Here is a 24,427-nt window from a genome sequence, read left to right on the forward strand (position 1 = left end):
TGCCCCTGCTTATCTGCTTATATAGTGGTCAACATGTGTAGTTGGGTGGATGGATTGATAGATGGGTGAATGGGTAAATACTAATCATTCAGACAAGTTGCTAAGATTCCTGACTAACCTAGTCTAGTTCTTCAAATTTCAGAATTTACATCCTCAGCTTCATCATTGAAAATATAAAACCATACATAGGTAGGAAGTTTAAAAGAACACTAAATATTCAGAGACAGGAAAATGATTAAATAACCTAAGGTTAATTTGCTAAATGAAATGGTAAGTATTCCAAAAATACTTATAAAGATATTAAGTGAGTATATTACTCCAAAAATACTTATTAAGATGATGAAATTTCATGGAGAATGTAAGCTATAATGTTAAGTGAAAAAGGCATATTCCAAGCTGAATCTATAGTCAACTGAAGTCATATTCAAAACTGAATTTATAGCCAGAATTTCAATACTGTTCCAATAACCTTAACATAGCAAGATATTACTGGAAGTAATTTCCAGGTGGTGGAACACAGAATGATCCCCTATTTTTATTCCTTCTGGTTTTCTGAATTTTTTATATATTCTGAATGTGGACTAGCAATAATAACTATACAAATAAACTTAAACGAATGAGGACTGAAGAGAGAGAGACTTGCTCAGCACCACTATGGAGGACAGAGTTCTGTTACAGTGAACACAGTCGATGCAGAGCAGCTCTGCATCACATGAATGCCTCTGATGACAATGAGATTACAAATGTCCCAGGATGGAATCAGGAACCACACTGACCTAAATGGCCAATGAGTCTTTCTGTTTCTTTAATTTTTTTCTGGATTTCATTTATATAGTCACCTATATTTCATTGAGTTCTTGACACATCCTAGGTTTCCAATAAATACTTTGATGATGAATAAACGATCATACACCTGACAGCAATGTGCCTTGTTTTCACAGAGCTCCATGAAGTGTATTCCCTCATATTCAACCATCAATTCACATGTTCATTCATTGTTTGACCTATACATTCAATGGATGTCATTGAACAGCGTCTGATGGCTAGTGCTGTACAAGTCCTAGACACTGGCCACCCAAGGGTCAGGATATTATATGTAATGTTCCCATTTTACATATTAGGAAACTAAGGTTCATGAGTACAAAGTAATAATCCTAAGGCCATAGCTTGAAAAGTCATAGAGTTTTTGTGACCTCTATCAAAATCAGGCAGTGTCCTATACATCCAGGGAGTGTATATGCGTGTTTCTTACCTTTGGCATTTATTTGATTTTCATGTATCTGTGTCTACAGAGATACTATACACACACACACACACACACACACACACACACACACACACCAAAATTATAGAAATACAGGACACTAATGCTGAGAGAGATCCTCTTTCTTATCTGGGTACCTTGAGAGTCAGTGCTTAAGCTCCAAGTCTATGCTGTCCAATATGGCAGCTTCTGGCCACATGTGGCTATTTAAATTTAAACCAATTAAAATTTAACAAATTTAGAAACCCAGTTCCTCCATCTGTCACATTTCAAGTGCTCCATGGTCACAGTTGGCTAATGGCTACCATATCGACAGAGCAGGTAGAGAATATTTCCATTACTGTATAAAGTCCTATTTGGACAGTGATTCGCTCAGGCATCCACTGTACATAATGGATTAACTTCTCTCTTGTGCATCTAGAATGGTACTAGTCTTGCAACATTCTTGGGAGATTTGAGAAAATAGTCATTCAAGTGATTGTGTCCTGGGATTTGGGAGAAGAATGCTGATGAGAAAGGCTAGTACCCTTCGGCTTCGAGATTGGAACACAGGCTGAGGAAGAGGGCATGGATAAGATCCCAAAGCCTTCAGACCCCGATCTCCTGGTCCCCGGTTCAGTGCTTTTCCTAATACGCCACAGCCAATTGTTCAGATAACTGAAACCAGCCAGTCAACACATGTTTGCAAGACAGATAGAAATAAAGAAGTTAGGAAAGCCGGGGGGTGGCCCTGAATTATTTATTCAGTTGCCCATGTGTGAGGACACAGGCTGTGGGAGGATCTGAACATGTTGTTTTAAGGAAAGCACTTGTATTCTCTGAGACCACAGATGTGAGCAACAGCAGGAGGACTTGAGGATGGCCAGGGGCGAGAGGCTGGCATTGATGGATGTAGTGGAAAACACCAGAGATGGTGCAGGGAAAGAACATCTCCAAGTAGCTAAGCAGCTCTGGAAACTTTGTACAATATGAGAGCTGATATATGTTGAACACAGAATGTATGTGCTGGGCATATCACAGAGGTCATCTTGTTGAAATTCCCCCAAAATGCCAGGTGAAAAGGGCATGATTAGCATCTTTTTATGGAAGATCAGAGGGCCAGAGAGAATCCGAGAGGTGCGATCGCTTGCCCAAGGGCCCACAGACTGAAGTGGTGAGGCTGGAACGGAACACATACAACCTGACATCAAAGACTGTGTATTTCAAACTAAGCCAATTTTTGGAATATAAACTGTGTGTATGGGAAAGTGACATACATAGTTCCATTTCTTTACAACAATTTATTGAACTGTGGACTGACTTCCTTCAGCCATAGACTATGATCTACATAGCTGTTAACCCTAATTAGACATGTTTCTAAAATGTCAGTTTTAATTTAACATAAGATAACTCCGTTATGAAATCTTAGACTGAACAGAATAGCTATTGTATGAGCCTCAAGTACCAACTGACTATTGGTTATTAAAAACATATTGATTGAAGCAGAGGGCACTGTAAAATAGAGCCATATCTCATTACACAACAATTAACCCTCCAATAGGTTTCCAACAATCAGATGGTATTTATTTAATGGACAATAACGGCTTTATGAAATACAAATTGAATACATACATAGGAAGCTTCATTTACAAAACTTCCATTTTTAAGTGGAAGTGAGGCCAAAGCTGGACCAAAAGCCTGATACTTCTCATTGCCACAGAAAAAATAAATAAATCCACGGGCGGCTGGAAAGCCTGCTCTGAAGTGTCACATGAGGTTTCCCAAACCCAGCACTGAGCTCCCAGTGAGGGTGGCAGGGGGAGGGGGAGGGGTTTCTGCAGAGGATAGGGAGTGCCTTTCCTCCCCTGTGGTCACATCTCCCTGCTACTGAATGAAGGGTCTAGATTCAGGGACTGGTGGCAGGATGGAAAATCAGAGCCCCAATTTAATGTGGTGCCATGATCTATTATACACACACACACACACACACACACACACACACACACACACACACACCTACCTCCTTTGTAATTTGGGCTTTGTGAGGACTTAATTAACACACATGGGAGTCTGAAACCAGGCATTGTTAAATGGGAGCTGGACTCCAACTCCTACCACCTTCTATGGACTTCTGGTCAAATTTCCCAGCCTCTTTGAGCTCCAGTTCCTTTCTCACCTGGCAGATAGGGAAGATGATCTCCCTTTTACAGACTTACTGGGAAGATAGAATGAGACCCTGTATACAAAGCATTCAGAACAGAATTGGGCACAGAGTAAGCACTGGATAGGTCACCACAACCACAGAGTAATAGGAATTAATGATTAGCTGGTTATTGTTTCCCGCATCATTCAGGCTATATCATCATAATTGGCTAAACATCCCCAAGAAGAGCTAGGGGGCGGGGGTGGGCTGTGATATACTAATCTGTCCTAAATTATAGCTAAGTTCCAAAACAGATGTCAACATGTCAACATTGTAGCCTGTTTTCATGACCCTCTAAAATCCTGGCACCTGAAGCCAGAGGTCCTCAGTGGGTCTCAATGCTGAAAGGCACCCCGAGAGAGGGTCTCCACCTCAGGCACTGAGGCCTCACGAGACCCACTTTTCAGGGGAGCAGAATACGGCTCAGGGAGGGAGAGTGACTTGCCTGAGGCCACACAGCTAGAAAATGAAAGACAGGGGAGTGGAACAAGGCATTCTGTGCCTCAGTTTATCATTCCTGGTCTTCCAACAATTCTACCTTTCATTCTACAAAGATGCTCACAGTCTAAGATTACATAGAGATATATGCACATGTCTATTTATATTATACATATGCATGTGTACTCACATATAATGTATGAATATATACATAAACATATACACACCTTCACATATAACATGTCTACAAAGGTGTTTACCAATTTCAAGTCCTGAGCTCTTAGAGATGAGACCAGCACCTCCATCCCAGAGGTGATTCTAAGTAAAAGGTTTCAGGTTTTTAATACTAAAATAAAGCTAAACACTCACCCCATTCATGTAAAATATGCTTTATTATTTATTAATTTATATTAGCCATCATTCATTTATTCCTTGACCCTCACATGTATCATGTGCCTCTATGGACCAGTCACTGTGTTAGGTGCGGGGGGCACCTGCGGACAGAGGGCAAAGACAAAGAACACAGAAAAAGCTCCCTCCCAGTTTCGCTTCCCTTCCAAGTTTCCCTTTTCTTGGCAGGAGAGAGCAAGCGGAATCAACACTTCACGGGCCATGCTCACCTTTCAAAGAAGTGGCCATCGATGGGTGGAAACCACTCCAGCGTCACGGAGTCAGTCGTGTGGCCCACAATCTGGGGAGCCAGGGCGACCGGCGCCGGCTTCTTGGAGGGCTGCCAGCCCTGGTACACCAGGTCCAGGTAGCAGTGCATTCTGGCGACTTGATTGGGCGTGAAGGAGTCGGTGCAGTCGTCATCTGCAAGGGGCAGAGGGGGAGATAAGAACTTGGCTGCACGGGCGGGCATGCAGAAGGATGACGTCTCTTGGAGGCCTGAGAGCCAGCACCCCAGCCCTTGCCAACTCAGAGCCGGCCTCTTCCAGCACTCAAGAGTTAATGGTCTGTGAACAAATTAGTGCAGTCATCACTTCTGGAGACAGGTGAGGGGGAACAGGAGGAAGGGGAGGGTGGAAGGGACTGAAAAAGCACGTCTGAGACAGACAGGGAACAGCCCAGAGGTCATGGCTAAGGACAAGGGCAGGACAAGCTGCTTTCCCTGAGCCCCAAATGCACTGGTCTGTATGTCACACATTCCCTTATCTGCTCCCTCCCTCACCATTTATTCACTATCTTCATTCATTCATTCACTTGTTTATTCATTCACTTGTTCCTTTATGCACTCACTTGCCCCTTCACTCTTTCCTTCACATGCATTCATCCACTCATTCATTCATTCTTCTATTTACTGATGTAGTGAGAGTCCTTCAAGCAAACCTTCTGAGCATCTATTACATATATGCTCTGTGCTCTATGCTCTGTGCCAAGGGCCAGAGAAAGGTGAAACGTGGAACACCCCTGCCCTGGAAGAGCTACCCATCTAGTGATAAAGTGAAGGTCAGTTAGTTGTACCAGTCAAGGTTGTTATGAAGCTGCTAAACTCTGTGAAGCCATGTGACCACCGATGAACAGAAGGAGGCAGCATGTTGGGAAAGGAGAGTGAGCCAGGGAGGCTTCTGAAGGAGGAGGTACTTGAGGTCAAACAGACTGCATGGCTAAGGCTGGGGAAGAAATTGGAGGGACTGCAGGGGACAGAGCTGCAAGACCACAGAGGCATGGTATGCATGCTGGGAATATGAGGACGACACCTTCTGCACAGTACTGACATCGGGACATCTATCATGTATGAGCGAGGCACGGTGCACTGTGCTTTAGATACACTGAGCTCTCCCATTATTTTTTGGAATAAATACTATGAAATTCTCCATTTTACAGAGAGGGGATTGAGACTGAGAGAGATCAAGCAACGATTTGAAGATTCAAATCTGGGATTCGAACCCAGGCAATCTTGACTCCAAGGTCAGTCTTCTAATCAATATGAGAACTTCTTTCTGAGCATAAGTGAGACTTTGTGTGGGGAAAGCATCCTGCAGGTGCTTGATAAATGGGAGCTGAGCCTGAGGGGGCTGGAATACAATCCCTTAAATGTCTTTTGATGCAATGACCTTCAATCCTCTTCTCCCTTCTCTAAGATGTGGACTGCAGGTGGTGACCCGAGACTCAGCCCCCAAGGAAGAAGCTTGCCTCCCGTCTCTTCCTTCAACAGCTTTATTCAGCTGCCCCACAGGCAGGGCCAGGCACTGTTTTGGCTTGGTTTCCAAAAACACCACTTCCCAGAGGTGTCCGCCTGGTCAGGGTTTCCGCAGCTGGGCCCCAGACGGAGGAGCACGGGGCTCGCCAGATCTTAAAATAAACCCACCTCTGGGAATCCTGCAGCATAAGCTCACTTCACTTATCAAACCAACAGAAAATAAGTTTGGGCAGGTGCTGGGCAGTTGGACATGCCCTTGAGAATCCAGCTTGGGGAAAGGGCAGGGGTGCGAGGAGGGTATACACAGAAGCTGCCTCTGATCCCCTTAGTAATTTGTGACAGTTTCCTTTCCAGGCCCCTGGGGAAGTCTTTCACAACCTGAAGGAAGCAGAAGAGCCTGATGCTCCTTAGCAAGTTCTGTAAAAGCATGACTAGCCCAAATCTCTCTCATGTCCTGATTCCTCCTTGGAAACCAAACATTCTATGGCTCCCTATTGCCTGGAGAACAGAGTTCAAACATCTCAGTCTGAGAAGGGCCAGATCATCAGGTACAATTTTCTTTGTTACTAAGAGCTTTGTCGTTCATCCTGGAAGCCGTGGGAAATCCACTGGATAAGCTAGAGGCAGGAGAAGGGCATGAGGGCTAAGGCAGTATGTCTGCATAGTTAGATTAATGCATGTGGGATCTGGAGTCAAATGGGCAAGCGATTCCATGCCCTCGGTGCCTCAGTTCCCCATCTGTAAAGTGGGTGGTTAAGTGCTGATCTCAGAACATAGCTAAGGGCTAAGGGGAGTGGAACACCAAGAAACATGATAAATGCTTAGTACATGCTCACCGCCACATGATTGGGTGCCTGTGGTGTGTGCGCATGCGTGTGCATGCATATGTGAGTGTTAGAAAACTTGGAGAAGGAAATAAACAGAATATAAAATAGTCCTCTTTGATCTAGCAATATCACATTTATGAATTCAATATGTATGAACATATGAATATATGAACATATATGGGGACTTTTTAAAGTGTTATTTAGCATGGTAAACATATTAGAAATAGCACTTCTCTCTATTAATAAGGAAATGGCTGTGTAACTTAGGCCCGGGCATAGAACAGAATACAAATCAATCATTTCCAAATAAAGGAAGTAACTTTAAATCTCGGATCCTGATGTATAAATGAGGGATATTTAAATCAGTCCCACCCCATGGAGTTGTGCACATCCGTGAGCTGAAGCACTGAAAGCATCAATCAAGATGAATGGAGGAGAAATTCAGTTTTTCTATATACACTCTGATTTGTTTCTTGTACCTCCAAAGAAGCATATTTACCTTTTATAACATAAAAATTAGTCATTTCCATGCCTGTCAGTAAAAAGAGAATTTGAAAATAGAACCTGGTAGGGAACTAAAATGCCTCTGCAATTTAAAGTTGAAGTCAGAAAGGAAAGTCTGTCCCCGGTGCATAACTTAGAGATGGAGCTGCTATCAGAATCCTGGGTGAGGTACCAAAGGGTTCTGTTTATCACAAATGCTCTGTCTCAATTAGCTCATGTCTAGCTCCCCACCATCATGTGCCTTCCCGCCTGACATTTGTGGCCACTTTACCCTGGTCTCAGGACCAGCCGGCACATCTTGTTCTTCTGTCCCCATCTTGTCCCCTAGCGGAAAGGAATTTGGGGCTGGCATCCTGCTGGGAGCCTGCACCAGTCCCATGATGTTGATGGAGTGCCCTGAGTTTGCTAAGGAACTTGGTTTACATCTGCGGCCGGGAGCCACTGAGCACGGAGGTGCAGGGCCTGGGCGTGGTTCCTCCACTTTCTATGGAAAGGTGGGCAAGTGCTGACCCCTACCAGCCTCATTTTCACCCACTGGAAAATAGGGAATAATGAGGGTACCTGCCCCCTAAAGCTGAGGAGGGCATTTAGCAAGTTGATCCAGGTCTAGTGCATGGATAACTGAGTTGCATTTTGTAAAAGTCCTTCCCTGTGTGTTGTTTTAACAATAATGATAATGACAATGACAGTAATAATAATAAAGGAATATGAAAGTTAAAAGATATTCACTGCAGGACATTTATAATATGGCAAAAAAAAAGTTACAAAGAAATAAATGTCACCCTAAACTCAACTTTATACATAAGACTCTGTGACTGTGTGACTGTTTCACATTAAATAACTCATAAATGACCCACTAATTGTCATGGACTGAACACTAGCTATGATCCTAAGCCTGTCACCTATATGACGACACCTATCACGCAAGGTAAGTGTGATTATGCTCCGTGGTATCTATGAATCAACCAAGGCTCAGAGAGAAGTAACTTGCTTGGCTCAAAGGCTGGTGCATGGAGGATTCAAGTCCGGTCCCCATGCCCTGAGCCTCACACTCTGAACCACTCCGCCACTCTCCTAGTGGCCACATAGTGTTGCATCCTGCAGATGCCTTGTGATTTATTTCGGCAATCCATTCCTTTTGGACTTGTAAACTGTTTTTCATTTTTCACAAATATAAGCATTTTTCTTCTACACCTGGCAGATAGTAAATGCCTAATTAATATTCGGAGAATGAACCTTGCTAAGAACATTCTTCTGATTAAATTTTTAAACACATCAACTGATTTATTTCCTTAGGATATATTCTTGAGATATGGGGTGACTGGGTGAAGCATATGGCACATTAAGAGCCCTGACACGGAAGAAGATGGTGACAAGACAGTGGCTCCCATAGGCTCGAGAAGGCTGGTTACCACACTCCTGGGGGGCTGGTGCTTGGTGGGCCCCTAGGGCCTGTTATCTTCAGGAAGGAAGGTCCGGGCTGCTGCCCTCCTATCTGCCCAGGGCAATGTGACCACTCTCTTTTTGCTCAACTAGGTTTGCCCCGTCACCTGCTTGGTGCCAGCTTGATCTGAGCACCTAGGACCCTCTCAGCCTCACCTAGCATCAGAAAGAACCAGATAATTACTGATTGATAACCTTCCAGTGAGCAAAGCTGTCTTGGTTTTGCTGTGTGACTCCAGGCCAGCTACCGACGCTCCCTAAACCACACTCTCTGCATCTGTAAAATGGGTGCGATAACAATAGCCCTGACCTTATCGGGTTATTTGGAAAGTTCTGTGAGAGAAACCTATGAAGTGTTTCACACAGTGCCTGGCCTGTCATAGACACTCAATCATCAGTGAAGACCTGAGCCGATCAATGCGGCAGCCACCAGCCAGGCATAGTTATGTCAACTGAAATGAATTACAGTTACTTAAGGTTAAGAATTCAGTTCCTCAGTCTCACTAATGGCTAGCATCCTGGGCAGCACAGACACGGAACATGTCCTTCTCTGCAGAATGTTCTGCAGATGGCACTGCACTAGACTCCTCACCCCGCTAGTGACCAGGCCTGAGGAAGAAGCACCGGGAAGGCAGGACTCCAAGCAGTGGACCCTGTGGGGCTCCACCCTCTCGCCTAGACTGCAAGGCCCCTAAGCACCGCTCTCCTGCTCTCCAGGCCCTGAGAACCCGATCCTGCTCTGCATTTTGAATTTCATCCAGCTGCTTTTGTCACCTCATCTATCAGAGATCCTAAGGAAAACAAACATTTCAAAGCTCGTGGTCGCCTTGAATATGCTTTTGCGGGTGTAAGTTTGTTATCGTAGCTCAGTGAATTAGTTCTGCTGTTAATGGGTCACTGAGCTGAGGGGTTCCTTTAGAAAAACAACAGTAAATCAATCACCCTTTAGATCTGCACAAAGGGGAACAAAAAGAGATTTAGTTTATGGGGGTCTGGTAGCTAGTGGCAGCTCCTAGGCTCCTAAGAGGCCGGCAAACTTCCAAATTCATGTTATTGTTTATTTTCCATGTGCGTTGCGCTGGCCAAGGAAAGGTGCCGCAGAAATGGACCGTAAGCAGGGCTGTGTGAGGGCACAGGGCACTGGATGTGGGATGTCCACTGGGCTGGGAGTGGAACCCAGTGGGAATCTGCTTTTGAGGAAATACCCAGCACTCTGGTGTTTTCAGAGAATGAAACCTAAAGACTCTTTATGGTGCCCGGGTGAGGATTGAGTCTTAGAGAGACCTCAGGTTTGGACTGAACCTGAGACCCCCAGAGGTCACCAGCCCAAATGGGAAAATAGGAAGACCCCTGGGGATTATCCAACTCAGTGCGTGTTAATAGCAAAGTCATCTTTCTACATGCAATCTGAAGCATCACACCAACAGAAATGAAAAACACTTGGAGGTCCTCCCTGGTTCAAGTGGAAATAGAGGCCTAGAGCCCCACCCAGGGCAGTCCCTGATGCCTCTCTGTGGAGCAGGGTGGGAAAACCACCCAGGTTTTTAAGTTTCCCTCTCTTCCATCATCTGGGTCTCTGGTGAAAAGTGGCACCATTGTAGAAGGGAAGAAGTGCTTGTAGTCAGATGCATGACCTGGGGCACATAACTTCAGTGCATCTCAGAACTGTCATCTGTAAAATGTGAATAGTTCCTACCCCTTAGATTTTTGGTGAGAATGAATTGAGATGGCATCTACTCTAAAGTCCTTTATGGACGATAACCTTTTATATAAGTAGAAATACTGTTATTGATAAGCATCAATTTTATAGGCCTATTATAAGAGGATTTATTCACTTTCTTGTGTCCATGGCTCCCTCTCTCCCTTTCTTCCTAACAAGCATTTGTTCAGCACGCAGACCCTGTTCTGGGTGCTAGGAATATAGTGATGGATTAGAGACAATCTGCGCCTTCACAGAATTCCCTTGTTCTAGTGGGTAAAGAGGCCCTAAATTGAATATTATAATAGAATCTGTGCAATTTTGTAGCTCTTGTCTTACGCAGGGCTCTTGCTTAAAGGGGCCAGCAGTGAGGGCTGTGGCTACTCTGGGGAAGGAGTGTCTAGTTCTAATTTGCCAAAGATGTTACAAGGGCTAGAAGTGGTCTTCACAGATGTTAAAAGGAAGTGCGGGGCATCCTAGAACACAAGGAATGAATCCGTGATACTATTACTAGAGGGCTTTGATAGGACATGTGCGCTTGAAAAAAGGACATATCGATCTCACGTAATCATTATGTACTTACAAAACTAAAAGCATTCCATTTTTTAATTTTTATTGTAACAAAATAGCAAAGGAGGGTGTGAGAGTTTCATGGTATTTTTTTTAAAGGTTCAAAAACCACGAGCTGAGAAAAATACAGCTGAAAAACCAGGAGGGACCTTAAAGACAGAGTCTAAGGAACCCATTTTCTTGAGAAAAGAGAGGAGATGGGATGGGCTGAAAGGCACCAGGTAAGCCAGTGGCAGAGCCAAGCCTCTACTCAGGTGTCCTGAGTACCAGTCCGCGGGCTTTCCAATGTGCGTATTCCTGAGGGGCTTTCAAACGCAGCATCACCCATGGACACTTGAGGTTTTCAAGGTCACAGAGTTAGTGAAGGCAGACTGAGCACTGAAACCAAGGGGTCTGACCTTGAGGGCTTCATTTAAGCAGAAGCACATAGAATACTTATCAACCTGGGCGTGACTTACTTTCTAAGGAAGAAGCTGCAGTAGAAAGGTTTACCAGAAGGAGTATTATCCTGACAGTCTGGGATGAGGAGTTGTTGGGAAGATGTGTTAGCAGCGGTAAGCAGCTTGCTCAAAGATACTCTGAGTCAGGACTGGAGCCCCCATCTGCCACGCAGCCCCGGGCATCCTGCCGAGAGTGGGGCCCTACCTGCATAGCTCATGAAGTTGTTGTAAGGAGTGTCGAAGAAGCTATGAAAGCCACAGGTGTCGTTTCCTGGCCCTGGGTCACCACAGAACTTGTATTTGGGGGCTGGGTTGGTGTCACTGCAGAGGTCTCCGGTCTCAAAGGAGGGCTCGGTCTCCATGCAGGGGTCACTGCAAGACTGGATTTCTGAGATGCCTCGGAAGATGTGATAGAGGCCCAGGCTGTGCCCGATCTCGTGGATCATGGTGTGGGTGTGCCCAGGAATGCCATAGACAGATGGGTTCAGGACGATGCCACCTGCAAGGGGAAAACCAGAGCATGAGGCAAGCTGGACACTCTGCTTCCTGATTCAGGAATCCCCCAATCAATGGGGTGCTGCCCAAAGTACCCACGAGCTTTTCCACCCTATGCTTCCAACTGCCCTGGGAGCTGTTGTGACTTGTCATATGAATCACTGATTCAGTAGGAAGGAGTCTCAAAAGTCATTTTGTGCAATCCCTTCATTTTCCAGATGGAAACACCAATGCCTACAGAAGTGAGGCAACTTACCCAAAGTGATGTCCAACTACTTAAAAGAGATTGCATAATTCGAATTCAAGGCCTCTGATTTCTGGGCCGGTAAACATTTCTGCTGCAAATTCTTCCTTAGAAAGTAAGTCATGCCCAGGTTGATAAATATTCTATGTGCTTCTGCTTAAATGAAGCCCTCAAGGTCAGACCCCTTGGCTTCAGGGCTCATTCTGCCTGCATTAACTCTGTGACCTTGAGCAAGTCAATGACCATCTCTGAGTTCCAGTCCTTTTTCTCTCTAGTCTCTGTTTGTGAACGTTCGTGAAGGCCAGCACTGTGTTGCACTTGTCATCGTAACAGTGACCATAAAGCCAATATTTATTGAGCATTATGATGTCTCCTCAGGCCAGCTGCTGAGTGTTTCCTGTGTATAATCACAGTCATTCCCAGCCCAGTGAGACAGGCACTGATTCCCGGAGAAGTGAAGCGACTGGCCCATGGTCAGGAGCTAGTCATTGTGGAGCTGAAATCTGAACCATGATCCCTGGACTCCAAAGTGAGGGCTCTTTATCTGAGTTCTACAGTGGATGCCTACCTCAGGGACCAAAATATGGCATCTCCTTAAATATGTGTTAATATTTGCTGAATGCTGACCCAACAAAAAAAGTTATGCCAACTCTAATCACATGTAAGCAGCTAGTATAGCATCTGACGTAACAATGAGTGTCTTACTGTCTAACTACTTGTTACTCAAAGTGTGGCTCACCTAGAAGGTGGTTAAAAATGCACAACCTCAGGCTCCTCCCAAACCTACAGCTTCAGAATCTGAATTCGAACAAGAGCCTCAGATGACTAGTCTGCATAGTCTAGTTTGAGGACCAATAGTCCACACTGTGTCTTAGAAGACAGCGTTGCTTTGCTTGGCGAGACAAATGAAAGAGGTCTCATAGAATCAATTGGCAGCATCCTTCCATGTTCATTTCAGGCACTGGAGAAATCCATGCAGGCTAGCAGAAAGATATGTAAACTTTAAATCTGAGTGTGTCTAAGGGAAGGTTAAAATTAAGGTCTGAGCTTTCTGTAAGTAGTAACTTTAAGTGCAAAGCAGCATCTTATGCAAGAATGGTGAGAGGGCAGAGCCTCGATCTGTCCTGGCAGGCCTGGTGCTGGCGAACGTAAGATTTATCTCGGACTGAACTGCCGGGAGGGCGAGCTCGCTCAGTCATGGGGCTGGTGGGGGTCTATTAATTCTGAACTGCTCAGGGCCTTCTTCAAACTCAAAGATAAAGATGTATGAGAGGGCTGTGGGGATGGGGGTTTATGCACGTGTATATGTGAGAAGGGGCAGGCAGAGGCAGGGAGGAAGAGAAGACAGGAAATCTCAATTATTTTATGTCGATCATAATATAAAACATAATCCCCTTCCCACCCAAGACTTTTTCCAGGGATCATGGTGTAACTAGCAGGAGAAGAGAATACATATATATAATTTCTAATGAATGGGGTTTGATTGGGGCTACTTAAGAGAACTTGCTTATGACCAATATCTCTCAAAACAGGGAGGTGGCAGCCTGAAGGACAGCTGGAGTTAGCCTGACGTGGCTTGCAATCCTCAATTTGCTTCATATTGGCTGTATGATCTTGGGAAAGTGACCTTGCCTCTCTGGGGATTTCTAAAAGAAACAGCCACAATACTGTCAATGACTCCATCTCTCCAGGAAACTTAGACGTTGAGGTAATGGGGGGAGGACCACACAGATATTTTTCAAGGATAAGGACAAGATTGCAGACTTAATGTCCAGGTGGGCTCTGCTTGTTCTACCTCATTCCCACCAGCGCACCCCTTTGCACAGAGCGATAGCACAGAGCCTGAGTCCTGTTTCATTGCTTCTCTTAAAAGGTGAAATAGCTGGAGCCTGACATCATCCTGAAATACTATAACATGCTATGGATTTATAGCCTTCTGTACTTCTGGTCCTGAGCCAGTCTCTGAAATTCGTGGAATATCAGAAGTACTTTTCTCTAACTTTAGAAGTCTGCTGTTCAACCCTGTTAAGACTGCTCATGGCCTTTTTCGTTGCTTTTCCAATAGCACAAAATTTCAGCACAGAGAAGGGTCCTTGGAGGCCACCATTCTAGCCTAACCTATTCATTTAAAATCTGAAGAAAGTGAGATCTGGGAAAAGAAAGAGACCTGCCTAAGGCCATACTACTGAATCTGTTCGCTGCTGAGAACAACTATGGATTTTGGCTCTGGACCAGCACTATTCCCAGACATCATACGAAGCATGTGGTACAAGCTGATCATGCCCAAGTTTATCTAAGTTGCAATCTCTCTTCTGCCCAATACCTCTCTGTCTGTCTGTGAATCCACCTGTCTGTCTACCCATCACCAACCTCAGGGTTTCTCAGCACTACTGCATTTGGGACTAGATAATTCCTTTCTGTGGCCTTTGCAGGAGATTTAGCAGCATCACTAGCCTCTACCCACTAGATGCCAGTAGCATCCCCCCATATGTAATAACCAAAAATATCTCTAGACATTGCCAAGTGTCTCCTAGGAGATAAAATCCTCCCCTCCCCAGTTGAGAATCACTACATATTTTTCTTTTTATCAATTTCTATTTACATCAGCATACACATGTACACACACACACACACACACACACAAACACACACACACAGTGGTTTCATTCTCTTAAAAACAACTAGAAAATGAGAGCTGTCTGGAGCGAACTAAGTCTAGAGTTTGATTCAGCACAACGTCATCATTTAAAGTTACAGAGTCCTTCATCTCCAAGATAGCGTAAATGCAGCTCCTGGACCGTGGGTCTATCCCTGGGAGACCAGGCAGCCGGAGGAAACATCCAGCACGGTCACTCTGCTGAGCCTGGGCATTCCCTGATGAAGACACTCACTGAGTCATCACTACACACTGGCGGAAATAACGGGAACATTCTACCAAAGGAAACCGGTTAAAGACACTGCAGTGGCCCTCATTCAATGGAGTGTCATATGGCCATTACAAATGGCATCTTTAGAGAGATGAAAATAACCCAGAAAGATGTGTGTGATGTTAAATGAGAAAAAGTGGGGTGGGAAGTAATTATGAAGATTGCTGCAACATGGAAAAATGTAGATAGCATAACACTCTGTGAAAAAAAGAACACAAAATTGCATTTATGCTATGATTTCAAATATGCACAAGTTAAAAAATGCACGTCTGTGTATATCTGTGAACTGGAGAGAGCATGAAAAAATTTTTAAAACATCGAACAACTCCAATGTTTGCTCACAGTGCATGATTCAGAAACCATTGTCATTTCTGACTTTGGTGACTGATATGTATAAACATGTATCGTGTTTATGGACATGCATAATTTGAATGTAAGAAGAATTCCTGGTGTTGGTGGGTGGAACATGAAGGAACAAGGAGTTCTTACAAACTCGCTTTCTCTTGCCTCTCTGGTGGCTTTCAAGCCAACCCATGTTTGGCTGTGCCAGCACAATGTGGTTACAAGGGTGAGAAGATATTTGCATGAACAAAGAGGCAGAGAGGCAGGGGATACTGAAAGCAATTGATGGACGAAGTTAATAAATCTGAATTCAAAACATAGCTCTGCCACTGACATGTGTGACCTTGGATAAGCCCCCACTCCCTCTCTAAATCTCAGTTTCCTCACTGGTAAACAGGGTGAATACTATAGTATTATTTTCTTCAGAGCATTCCTTAGTGGTTGACAAGACATAAGGAATGCTCAAGAGTTTTGTAAATTTAAAAAGTAAAAAATAAATTGTTCACCATCCCCATACTACCACCACCATCAGGATCGCGATCACCGTGACCCATCATCATCACCATCACCACTAGTAAATGTATTCCTGTACTAATCCAACTCCCTCCTGGAGACGTTTCTAATTCTCACCTAAGGGCATTAGGGCCTCCTTGTCCCATGGCCAAGTGGCTACTCCTGCCAATTCCTCCTCCGAGGAGTTTGCAAAGAAGATATTGAGGTGTGTAGTTCCATCCAGTCTAAGAATGTTCTTCAGTTCATTAACATCCAAGTACGCTCTGTAATAGAAAAAGAACCTTAGCTGTCATCACCATTCAAAAACGTGACTCTTCACATAACAGGTACTGCTCATTCAGTAAGAGCAACTATGTGTCAGGCACTTTGCTAAGAACTTTATAGACATCAGCTCATTGACTTCTTTCAATACATATTGTAAGGTAACTGATATGGTCCCATTTTATAGATAAGAAAATTATATCCCTATGCATTTAAGAGGCTTGATAAGGTTGCTCAGCTTACAAATAGCAGAGTTCAGTTCAGAACCGAGATTTATCTAAGGTCCACATCTGTGTCCCTAAGGACTCAGCTATGTAGACTGGTGACAGGGCCACACAATGTGAGTACCTACAGATCAAGAACACAGACCGTGGAAGAGCAAACATATTTTCTAGTCTTGGATTCTTTCTCTCTTTCCTCATTCACTATGGACCTTGGACCATTCATTTGGTGTAGACGGAGCTATACTAGGAAGAAAGCCTTCTTTGCATCTCTATACCAACCATGAAAGGAGGCACTGTTACTTGGTTTTCAAGATGAGCAACATGTGGCCCAATGTTATTAAACAGGTTGTCCAAAGCTGCAGAACTGGGTTTCAGGGTCAATTCTGTCTAGCTTGGAAACCCATACTCCTTGGATTGGGGCATCATGCTGTCTCCTGTAGCACATGATTCTGCATTCTGCAAGCCTCTATGTCTTTGTCTGTACAATAGACAAGAGAAGGATATTGTATTTGAGGTCACTGCCACGGTAGCCTGACATATCTGGAAAGTGAATTAACTCCACTTAACTCTTTAATACTTGGGACAAACACATGTTGGAGAGATAAAAAAATGGTCTTTGGAGAGAGACTGACACATCCTAGGTGCTCAGTACTAAGAAGTCTTCCCTTGCAGAAGACGACTCTCCCATCAAGATAGAAAGTCTAAATTAGCAGGGGATCAGGAACCTTATTCACGCTCATTCCTGAACAGAGAGAGGCATCCTGCTCTCTGCTCACAGTGCCTCTTCCAGCTCCTGTGTTATGTTTGTTTGTCATCATGTATTTTAGGGATCTTGTGAGCAGCTGATAATTACTTCTTGAGGAAGGTTGGAAATGAATCCAGTAATTCATTGATAAATAAATGAATAAAAACATAAATAAATAAGCAGGCAGGCAGCTTGATGTAGTAGATGAGATAAAGTCCAGGAATAATGATATTTGATGTTTGTTGGGCCCTTCTATGTGGCCCGACTTTACATGGATTATCTCCTTTCATCGACTTATTTATACCGAGGTAGGCAGCATTATTATCCCCATTTTCCAGAGGAGAAGATAGAGGCTTAAAGAACCTTCATATCTTGCGAAGGTCACACAGTCAGTTAAAAGTATTTTCCTTTTTCAGAATGTTGTCTCTCCCAGGGGATTGGCACAGGGCCTGGCATGTAGAGCATAATGATTGTTCCCTTGTCTTTCCCTCTGAGTCATGGAAGAGCCTCCATAATGTGAGAGTAAAGTCCAAGCTCCCAGCATGGCCTGCAAGAACCTGTCTCCACTTCTGGCCTCATCTCTCTCTGTTCCCTCTTGAATCCCCCACTGTGCACTGGCATCACCCACCATGAAGCCTCAGTCCCAGTGCCTTTTCTCATGCAATTCCCTCTATCAGGGACTCTGATGAACAAATCCAAAGTCCATCTGGGACCTCTCCTCCAGGAAGACCTTCCTGATATCTACATCACCCCCACCTTCTTTACCATCTTTGTACTCATCCACCTATTAGTAGGCACTCTAACACCATTGCAAATAATCACTACCCCTGTCTATATCTGCCACTCTTCATGGCTCCCTGGAGGGCAGGGAATGCACCTTACTCATCTGTTTACTGAGTCCTCAGCACAGGGCTTGACACCTGAGAAGCACTCAGTACATACGGTTGGAGTTGAATTCACACTGGGAAAGAAAACAGCCAAAATATTTAGGTCACAGTCTGTTTCAGCACTTCCTTGCTATGAGACCCCAGTTTCCTTATCAATACACTGGATCCTTCACAGAGCATTTCTGTAGGTCATGACCTTACACTTCTACTCCAATGGGAATAAGAGATGTTGAGACCTCGAGTGCCTTCCTGTCTACCCACATCATCAAGAGTTCATAAAACCAAATACTCATGTAACCATAATCTTTACAGCTTTTCAAATAACGGGTTAACTTGAATTGTAGACTCAGGCAGGGCCAGGAGAGGTTGCATCTACGTGGGCCTGAACATGGTTGAAGTGACCAATTTCGAAGACAGCCACATAAGTTCAGATATTGATGCAAAGTCTTGCTATTGTGCCCTTTTCATCCCCAAGGTCCCATCCTCAGCTTCTTGGCCTGGAAGCCTCATAAGGAGTTCAAACCAGACTGTTCTGTGATTAAAGAAGGAAAACCAACACTTATTAAGCACTTGCTGTGTGCCAGCTCCACATGCTGTTCCATCTCTGCACACATGTGATGCCACAGAGTGGGCAAGATGGCTCCGTCCCAAGCCAGAGCCCTGGCTTTGAATCCAGCTCTTCCACTTGACATTTGGGTCAAATATCTTAACTGAGCAATTTACTTAACTCCCTGCACACCAGTTTCTTTATTCACAAAACACAAAAACAATAATAGTACCTATCTCACAGAGTTGTTCAGAGAATTTGGGACATTAAAAAGAAAGTGTAAAGGGCTTAGAATAATACCTGGCATGTAGAAATAAGTGTTTAGCTATTCCTATTATTTACCTGATCTTATAGATGAAGTATAACAGGGGTTTGTAGATCACAGAGTGACAAGGCCAAGGGCAACTCTAGATGTGGCCAGCACTTCCCACAGCCTCGCCCTCTTTTCCAAGGGTACTGCAGGCCACACTGGAGAGGGAAATAGTGTGTGGGAGGAGAATGAAAACACAGAGAAGCTGAGGTTTTCTTGGATCAGCCCTTTCCACCTTATTTATTACTAGAGGCTCAGTGTATGAAATTCATGCACTCAGTGGGGAGTGTCCCTCAGCCCAGCCCATGCCCTCTCGCAGTCTGAGAGCTCTGGGGGGATGTCTGACTGCCAGCTTGGAGTGGCCCTAAGCCAACAGTTGAACATCCTTAGTGCTGCCGCAGAAGTGAGAGAGGCTCCTACCACCACCACCACTGCGCTCGCCAACCATCAGCCCAGCTTCTGGCTGAGCAGTGCTCCCCCTGTGGGAATGCTCTGACCACCAGGGGGCAGCTCCTGCATCGAGCGTCTGCCCCCTGGTGGTCAGTGGATGTTATAGTGACTGGTCATTCTGCCATTCGGTCAATTTGCATATTAGCCTTTTATTATATAGGATTTTCTAATTGATTTGTCCACTTCTATCAAGGGTTCTCTCTGGCAGAGAACACAAACGTTATTAGAGAAAGTCACCTCTTCGCCCCATGGCTCTAGGCTGAGAAAACTTCAGGGGAGGGGGGAAAAGGGAGGAAGGCCAGAGGAGACATTTTAATTGGTTGTTTATTCAGTCGTAATTGCAGAAGCAATCTTTTCAGGGGGTGGCATTCATTCTGGCCCAAGGCAGAGATGTGGGATGTTGGAGGTATTCCCCTGCTTGTCTGTGGGTTTTCTTTTTTCATACTTTTGAGAAGCCTCTGTTTCTCAAAAGAGAAAGAATCCACAGTAGCCATCCTGGCTCCTAGGCCCACTAGTCTCTCTTCTCTCTATCTCTTTTGTGGGGACCCACCCAAAGGAAAATAGTTCTGTGGCTAAAAGTCTTCCTCTATTTGCTAAGTCTTCCCACCAATTCAGGCCTAGCTGGATGTCTCCCAAATGCATCAGGGGAAATTCTTGGGGACAGGAGTTCATGTGGGTATCTACCTGCTTCCTCCCATCTCTTTAAGATACTGTGTATTCCTTTCAGTCAATGGGTAGAGGAGAAATCACAGAAGGTCAAATTGAGCAGGACCACGAGAGTCTAGAGGGACTGAGGATGAGAAAAGGTCAAGGACCTGCTCACAGCCATATGCCTTTGCATTTTGCCACTGTGTGAAGGTTGGCCCTGAGTGTTTAAGATAAATGGGTCAAATTTATTTTTTTTAAATCATTAGCCCAGAAAAAATCAATCCAAATACAAAAACTCTGTGTGTTTGTTAATTTATAAGGCAATACTATTCAAAGTTGGATGGCCAGAGCTATGTCCATGGTTGCTTTACCTCTCAGTCTCAGTTAGTGCACAGGGATGCAGCTGCATTAAAGGAGGCAGCTCAGCACAGTCCTGGCAGGCCCCTCCATGTCCTGGTCTCCTATTTTCTCCTCCTGGGCAACACCTGAACTGACAGTCGGCCTCTGGGTGGGTCCCTCACTCTCAGCTTTCAGTGTCTCATCCCACCATCCAACCTTTTTCTTCCTCCCACACCCTTCCACTCAAGTTCTCATTATTTCATCACCTGAGAACCTCTGGTTTCCCCCAATTATGCCCATTCCCTAAGCATGTCCACCGTTTCCCCTCATCTGCCCCACAATCTCTTTTCCTGAGTCTCAGTTTTCCAAAATCCAACCCTCCATGCTAAGTTCAGCGTACAGGTGATACGCTCCATGGACCCACTCAGGTCCACACACCTGTAACATAGGATAATGCTGTCCACATAAAAGGGTTGTCTGAAGGACTAGAGGCACAGCAGAGGAAGTTCCTTGCACAGGGCCTGGCCCATAGAAGGCACTCATTAGTTCATTGCATTGTTATTATTATTCCAATGATAATTATTAGCAACACCAAAATCGTCACCATCATCTCTAGCTGAAAATGATGCCTCCCTTTTCAGAAATCCCGCCCCCCCCCCAACATACACACACACTTTGGATTCTGGTGATTCTATTATCACCGTACTTTGTGTTACCTTCAGGTGCGAGCACCTGTCTTCCCCATCAGGCTATGAGCATCAAGCAGGTGGAGTCAAATCTTTATCACCTCTGTGTCTCCCAAACTTTCCCTTCTAAAGAGACAGAAAGAGTGTGCTACTAATGATTCCCAGTTATTGAGCACCTCTCTCTGAAATTGCATAACCTCAAAACAGAAGGAGAGGCCCAGGGCTCAGGGAAATGCACCGACCTGCCCAAGGGTCACAGAAGGGTCTGAGGACAAGTCTCTATTTGTGAGGCTGGGTTCGTGCCAATTAGTGAAGTCATCCTTTCCTTCGGGGGACACAGTTCCCTGCAGGAGAGCCTGGCTTGGGAAGCCGGGCATGGGAGGGAGCGCAGCTTCCTGTGGAACCTGTGTTGCCTGAACTCCGGGCCTGTTGCTGCCACACTCTGCGGCCCAGTCTGCAGCGCAGGCTCACCACCTGCTCTGTGAGCACGTGAGTTAGCTCAGTGCTTTTCAAATCCCAGTCAGAAGAAGGCTAAATCCACATGAACCAGATGCATGTCTAAAGGAAAAATGTTTCCCAGTCAAATGGGTTTAGGACATGCTCTGTTAAACAAGGCTAAATACATATATTTCTTAATTGCAAGAATTTGCAGAGCCCTTAATATGCAAAAGGAAGAGTCGGTCAGATAGTGTATGAAGTGTTCCCAAACATGTTGGACCAGTCCCTTCCCCCACACTACCCCTGCCTTTACCCCAAACCCAAATAATAGAATAACCAAGACAGTTTGGGAAATGTTGAGCTAAATTGGAAAGTCCCTCCTAACTTGGATTCTCCCCCTGAGCTGCCTCTCAAGAGAGGTGCCTCCTTTCTTTCCGCACAGCCGTGCACCTGAACCCCACTGGGAGGGTTGCAGGTCCCCTGGAATGTCAGTTTCAAGGGGCCCAGCCCACAGTGCCAAGGCACCCAGACTGTACCCCTCTGCCAGAGCCGCATTTCAAAGCCATGAGAGCAGTTTTGGAGGGAGATCAAAGCTCTCTCAACTCAACTGTCATTAGAATATTTTCTTTATGCATCTCATTCACTGGCGAGTGCCAACAACATATTTCCTAAATGCCCTGGCCTGAGATGGTACAACTCAGTAATAATCTCAATGAGAGAGCTGTCAGGGCCTGTTTGGATGAAAGAGAAGCAAAAGGGAACTACATTCAGAATGCAGAACAATAACAACAACAAATCCCTTAAATGAATCACAGAAAACTTGAGTTTTTCCAAGTCTGGAAACATAATACATGGGCTCTCCCATTTTAAAGATGGTTGGTCAGTGGTATGGCTCACAGGGAGGCCAGGTCATGACGGACCCATCTCAGGTTCTATTCTCACTAAAAGCAAACTGACTTCCCCGCTGCAGAAGAGAGAGCCGCCAAGGAGACCTTTGAGAAGTGTCATGCCACGGGGCTGTCCCCTGGACACTTAATCAGTGCAGATGGGTTACAGGGATGGTGCCAGCCACATGCTGATGCCCTCAGTTGGCTGAGAGTGGGCGACTTCCAAGCTGGAGGCTGGGGACAGTTTTTTCAGATTACAGGAAAAGGCAGCAGATTGCTAGAGTTAAAGCCACACCTTAAGAGAGAGACGGACAAAGGTTCAAATGCTCCCTCTCCTACTTAAGGGTGGCCTTATAAAAGGGACTCAACTCTCTTGAACCTCAATTTTGTCATCTGTAAAATGGCGATGCTCACATTCACCCTAGAAAGGGGAATATAAAAACTCAAGGAAGCAATACATACGAAAGTACCTAGAAGGGTGCCTACCCCATGGAGAGGCCCCATGATGCCCAATTCTCTTTTTAGCTTACTCAAGGAGCTAGAGAGAACAGGCCTTCGCCCCCAAGGCCTGTGGTGTCCTTTCCTCAGTGAACCCTGCTTCCTATCACTGGACCGATGTGGTTATCTTCCTCGCAGGCGGGTGCCCTGTTTCTACAGCTAACAGAGCGAGTCTTATGAACATCTCCTATTTCCAAATCCTGATGCAGCCTGTCATTCCCAGGGAGGATCTCAAGTCCGTGACCCACTCCTCCACTTTCAGAACACACTGGGCCATTTGAAAGTGATTATCAAACGTAAAGATCAAAGCCACTCGAGACAAGTCATTAAAGCAAGATAAACCTCAGAATGTTTATTGCATCCATATCCCTTATTCCAAATTACAAGCTTTCTCCAAGTGGTGACCAGTTCTAAAACCTGGATTTTGTACTTTTATCCCAAGGGCCCTAATGATCTGCCTTTATTCTCCTGCTTACTTTCATTGTCAGAAATGCTTAAATATGCCTCTCTCTTGTCTCTAAGGAGAGGCAAAGGAAGGGGGGGCGGTGGGGAGTACATGGAGTGTTTATTAAATTCTAGGAATTCTGAATGATTAGTTTCCAAAATAATAGCTTTTGTGTAGAAGCTTGACACACAGTCTAAGAAAAATGTAACAGCACCAATCCAAGATCAATTGAAAGCACAGCCAGTGTTGCTCAGTGGTTCAGTGTCAAATCTATGAACCAGGAGGTCATTGTTCGATTCCTGGTCAGGGCACATGACTGGGTTGTGGGCTCCATCCCTTGTAGGGGGCGTGTACAGGAGGAAGTCAATCAATGTTTCTCTCTCATCATTGATGTTTCTATCTCTCCCTCTCCCTTCCTCTCTGAAATCAATAAAAATATGTTAAATTAAAAACACACAAAAAAAAGATCAATTGAATAAATGATTATTCTTTTATTTATTTACTGAATTACTCATGGTTTCATTACTCTCCTCTTCCCGCCCCCCTCCCTTCCTGTGAGCCTTCCTTTCCTCCTTCCTCCCAACTCCCTTCCTCCCTGCATATCATTCTTTCAATCTTTTCCTCTTTCCTTCACCAGAATTTACTGAGATGCTACCAAATACCATACTTTAAGGTAGAAACTAGGCATACAAACAAATTCCACATCGCAGAGTTAGCAGTTTTATGAACGAAGTGAGACAAATCAGATGTTCACAACATAATGTGATAATACTAATAAAACCTACCATTTGGGGAGTTGACTATACCCTGGAACTGCTAAAGTACTTTTTTATATTATTTATTTGAAGCATTATAAGAGCTCTATGTATTAGGTGTGGGTATCCCCAGTTTCTAAGGAAGAACCAGGGCTCAGTGAGGTGACACCATTTTTCCAAAGTGCCTCCTCCCACCCACAGGTGTCAGAGGTGGGATGTGGGCCCCTGTCTGTTGGCTATGACGGGCTATATCCTTCATTGTGTGCTACAGTAGAA

At 44.8% G+C, this 24,427-nt stretch overlaps 1 protein-coding gene across 1 annotated transcript in view; it reads right to left on the reverse strand.

The window, feature by feature from the left end:
- PAPPA (pappalysin 1) overlaps positions 1–24,427 on the reverse strand; it is a gene marked incomplete at its 5' end in the record, with an annotated part of 220,415 nt that overhangs the window by 150,689 nt on the left and 45,299 nt on the right. Inside the window, 3 exons of the mRNA XM_080671094.1 lie at positions 4,505–4,697; positions 11,716–12,009; positions 16,149–16,294. Coding sequence (XP_080527220.1) covers positions 4,505–4,697; positions 11,716–12,009; positions 16,149–16,294 — 633 coding nt within the window. The remainder of the gene's footprint in view (positions 1–4,504; positions 4,698–11,715; positions 12,010–16,148; positions 16,295–24,427) is intronic.

The sequence above is a fragment of the Plecotus auritus genome (genome assembly GCF_963455305.1).
Source record: "Plecotus auritus genome assembly, chromosome: 5".
NCBI lineage: Eukaryota > Metazoa > Chordata > Mammalia > Chiroptera > Vespertilionidae > Plecotus > Plecotus auritus.